Source organism: Misgurnus anguillicaudatus, chromosome 17 (genome assembly GCF_027580225.2).
Source record: "Misgurnus anguillicaudatus chromosome 17, ASM2758022v2, whole genome shotgun sequence".
NCBI classification, from domain to species: domain Eukaryota; kingdom Metazoa; phylum Chordata; class Actinopteri; order Cypriniformes; family Cobitidae; genus Misgurnus; species Misgurnus anguillicaudatus.
In genome coordinates this window covers 986,084-990,827 of record NC_073353.2, presented here as the reverse complement: position 1 = coordinate 990,827, position 4,744 = coordinate 986,084, and the positions used below count along the sequence as shown (strand labels likewise).

General features: G+C 38.0%; 1 protein-coding gene across 1 annotated transcript; it reads left to right on the top strand.

The window, feature by feature from the left end:
* Positions 1–610: 610 nt before the first annotated feature.
* On the top strand, positions 611–2,041 carry LOC141350216 (SCAN domain-containing protein 3-like). The gene has a single exon (XM_073854822.1). The coding sequence runs from the start codon at positions 611–613 to the stop codon at positions 2,039–2,041; it is 1,431 nt and encodes a 476-aa protein (XP_073710923.1).
* Positions 2,042–4,744: the final 2,703 nt, after the last annotated feature.

The following is a 4,744-nucleotide window of genomic DNA, read 5'->3' as shown; positions in this document are numbered from 1 at the left end:
GTTTTGCCCCCTCGTGTTTTTTTATATTTCTTTTATATATATATAATAAAGTGTCAGTGTTATTCATCTCTGCCTGCACCTGGGTTCATCTGTCACAATCCTCACAACTGTAAGACATGTAAGACTACTGGACAAGAACACCATGGCTCTTGAGGTCTGAAGGCAAAGTCTCATATCTGAGGACTGTCATTCTGTGTTTGTTTTCTGCTTGGAAGCCTTTGTTAAGAGCCATCCCATCCCACGTTGTCTCTAAGGGGTAGATACACTATCTTTCTGCTGTGGTCTGTTTGAGGAGGTAGATGACTTGGGCTGCACCTGCCCAGTAGCCCCAGAGACCTGATTTTGCCAAGTGATGTAGAGTTTGATTGCTGCTGGCTAATATTAATGGCTAATATCACATAACATTGTATTTAGCACAAACTGTGTTACAATAATATGTAAGTAAAATGTATGTACATGTTTGTATGTAAGTAATCTATGTTTATTCATGGTTAGTAAAAAAAGAAAAGTTGCTAAAATAAGGCCAAGGAACACATACTAAACATTTGTTCACAAACAATAAAGTTCTAGAGAATTTGCTACAAAAAGATGTAAAAAAAGTGTTGAATGCATGGAGGCGTTGGCAGACACGCTGTTTGAGGGCAAAGAAGGACAGCAGCTTAAACAAAAGGTTCGTCAGATTCCTTTATCATCCACAACAACAACAAGAAGAGCTGAGCTACTGTCAGAAGATGTGCAGTCTCAGCTTGACAGCGCCATCCAAAGTGCTCCGTGCATTGCGTTAGCTGCTGATGAATCAACTGACGTGAGTGACAACGCTCAGCTCTTGGTATATGTCCGATTCTATAATGAGGAGACTAAAACATTTGTAGAGGACATTTTAGGCGTCACAGCTTTAAAAACGCATACCAGGGGAGAGGACATATATTTGGCCATAAAGGAAATGCTGACACAGAGGAGAATCGATGTAAAAAATGTTGTCTCCATCACCACTGACGGAGCACCGTCTATGATGGGAAGGGAAAAGGGTGCAGTCAGTCGACTGAAAGAGGACAACCCAGAGCTCTTGTCATATCACTGCATTATCCACTTGTCTGTTCTCTGCTCCACACTTTCAGAGCACCACGCAGAAGTTATGAACACCATCACCAAACTAGTTAACTTTCTCAGGGCTTCATCAGCTCATCAGCATCGTCTGCTCAGGGAGTTTTTAGCAGAAGTAGATGCTCCTGCCAATGACCTGCTCTTGCACTCCAATGTCAGATGGTTGAGTAAAGGAAAAGTGCTGGCTCGCTTTTGGAAGATAAGAATTTTTGTTAACTTTTTAGAAGAGGAAAGTAACATGGACACACTGGCGTTTCTGGTTGACATCACAGGGCATTTAAATGACCTCAATCTGAAGCTTCAAGGGAAAGACAATTCTGTGTGTGACTTGGTGGCTGCAGTGCAGTCGTTTCAGAGGAAACTGGACATTCTGAAAATGGATCTTGAGCAGGACTGTACACATTTTCCTTCAATGAAGGAGATACAGGACAGCAATATCACTGCTCATTCTGACTTTATCCAAAAGTTGATTGAAAACTTTAAAGCTCGCTTTGATGGCTTTTCATTAGGAGATCAGCTGATGCTCTTTGTTAGGAGTCCATTTTTGGTTAAGAATGTTATTTCTTTCTCAAAGGAGGCAGTACATATGTACAAATGGGCTAATGCACAGGCCCTTCAAATGGAGCTATTAGATTTACAGGCTGATGTAGTGTTAAGAGAGCAATGTGAATCCTCTGACCCTGTCACATTTTGGCTGCAGACGGTGCCAAAGGCAAAGTTTCCTGTACTTCACAAAGTGGCAGTGTACACATTAACAATGTTTGGCTCTACCTATTGCTGTGAGTCAGCCTTTTCTACGCTAAACATCATTAAGAATAAGTACCGCTCACAACTGACCAATGACCGTGTGCATGCATGTCTGAGAATTGCTTTGACTCCATTCCTACCCAGATTTAAGAGATTGGCTGCCAGTGCCAACGCAAATTTCTCACACTGAGCTAAGGTTACAAACTTGCCTGTTTACAAAAGTGTTTACTTTATTTTTTGTTGCACTAATAGAAGTATTGTTTAACCATTTTTTATATAATGCATTATGAGGTGCATTATTTGTTCCCTTTTTGCACTTTTGAAATACAATGTTTGCAAGTTTATGTGCAATAGCAGCTGTTCACAACACTGAATGTATTTTTATGAAGGTGGTTATGAAGGTAAATCATTTGCACCTAATTAAGATTGTGATTTTCAGTTTTTATTTTTATGCTTCCTGTTGCTGTTATTGATGTTGAAAAGTTTGACAGTTGAATATTTGCACTAAAATGAAATAACATACTTGAATGAATTTCAACAAAATCAGTTGAATACATTTAAAGATAAAGATTTTATTGTCAAAGGTTTTATTGTCAATTTGTCAATGGTGTCTTTGCATGTCTGGACCCTCGTTTACTGGGCTGATCGGGTTAGTGGACCTCTTGCCAATTTAGTTGGGGACCCCTGTTGTATGTTTATATATTTAAAGAAGAACATTTTCTGGAAAGCATTAAACTTTTGTAAAAATCATAAAACAATGCTTGTGCTGGCTGCCAACTTAAAAAAAAATGCTGGCGATGAAAGCATTATTGTAAAAGATTAATAAATGCATTATTTACTAATACAATGCATTATATAGTCTGGTTTGATGAACCTTTTATTTATGTTTTTGAATTCATTCATTCATTCATTAGTTGGCGTTTTATCACCATCTGAGCTTCCTTATAAAATGTTTTATAATACACTTCATTTTACAATGTCACTGTTACAGTGTAGTTATACAATTAATTACTGAGTAATAATGATTATCAACATGTACTTACTATTGGGTTAGGGTTAGATTCATGGTTAGTTGTAATTGTGTATGCATATTTACATTTAACACACGTAAGAAAGAAATGGTAAAATAAAGTGTCCGTTACCAAATGTTTGTGATTTATTAAATCGAGTTAATGTTACACCACATGCATATTATGGATTCATAGCATGCCCCGCAGAATTAAAGAACATTTTAGCAGATTAAATTCTAGCTAAATGAGTTTCCAAGAACCTTGTTCATACCTACAGTGTGTCAAATCACACCTTTAATTTCTTAGCTCCAAATAGGCAGAATATTCTCTTTTGTAAAGCTTTTTCACAATGTAACATCCATTATTCCAATTGTTACTAAAGACCTGAAAGGAATTTAGAAACAATAGTCAAAAAAGGCAAAAATATCCAGCAGGCTGTTCGCTCCAACTGGTCCCTGATTCTCAGGAATCTCTTGGGGCCATAAATGCTCCGTGTTGGCATCAGAAAAACAAAGCATATGTTCATTGTTAGCCTGGGTGTACATAGCATGTCCTGTTTGCTCAGGCTCTTTACCACCACCCCAAACAACCAACTTCATTTCTCCAGGCGAGCTGTCAGCCTGCATTTAGAGCAGGAGGATATGTGTATTCACAGGGCCAGACAGCAGCGAGCAGTCATTCTCATTCATTCAGCATAGAGAAGACATGAAGATTTCTTCTTTGATTGTAGACATGTTTTTAAGTCTAATGATTTTATTTTGATTACCTTTACTCATATTCCTAAATAAATTCAAATGTAAGATTTCAGAGGGGCTTCGAAGAAAAATCATGTAAGGATTATGCTAAATGCATAAATGTGTACACATTAAAGGTTTTTAAGGCAGTTTTTTCTAAAGCTATGATAATTATGTGAAGGATGATGATTGCAGTGACATTTTAGAGGTCGACCCTCTTTTTCCTTCTAAGCTTGGAATGCTGGAATTTATTTCTCTCAGGACATTTAGCAGGCCAATACACTCAACACAAAACACTTGTAGTTTTACTATGCAATAAAAAAACGAGATGAGCGAAGAGAGAATCAATCAGTTTGAAGCAGTCCCTTTTGGTTTGTTTTAGGATAAGCATGATAAAGATGCAATGAAATAATTGCGCTGACATTATAATTATGTGTTTTTTTATTATGATTTCTTAACATATTATTTTATTAGTGCATTTTGTTTTGTCTTTTGCCTGAAGAGAATTAGTCCACCTGACATACAGTGATGAGAGCAGTCAGCTCAGCCAAGCATCTCACACTGTGACTGGCACATATGAAATTCATCGTCACAAACATCTCTGTCACGTCAATGCAGAGTGCTGCCCTGCTCGCACTCCACTGAGTTTGCTTACCTCCAGGAGTTGCAAATTATAGGAGGGAAAATGAGACAAAGCATGGAAGGGTGGAGGTCTTGGGTGGGGGTTCAGCCCGTTCTATGGAGTTTCGAGAGAAATTTGTCTTTCATCAGTCAACATGACTGTGTAAACATCATTAATGTTGCTTTCAATACAAATCTAATAACATTATGACTGACTGTCATATTGTCTGATATTAATGATGAGCAGAGAGAGAGAGACATTTCACAGAAGGCAGGTTTGCATATTCCTTTACATTATTGTGAATGCCTGGGGCTGAAGGCCGTACACTGCAGGCCTCTTGTAGACGACACTCCAAATTATGTTTATGCACAGAATCAGTGAAGTGCTTATCCAGCAGAGAGGATAGAGGTATTCTGCACCGTAATATATCATGGCAGCACACAAGCCCATGCTTGTAATTTGTTTTTAAAATTTGGCCTTTATATTTGTTGTGTTTTCACGGTCTCTTCTCGTCCTCTTGGTCTAAA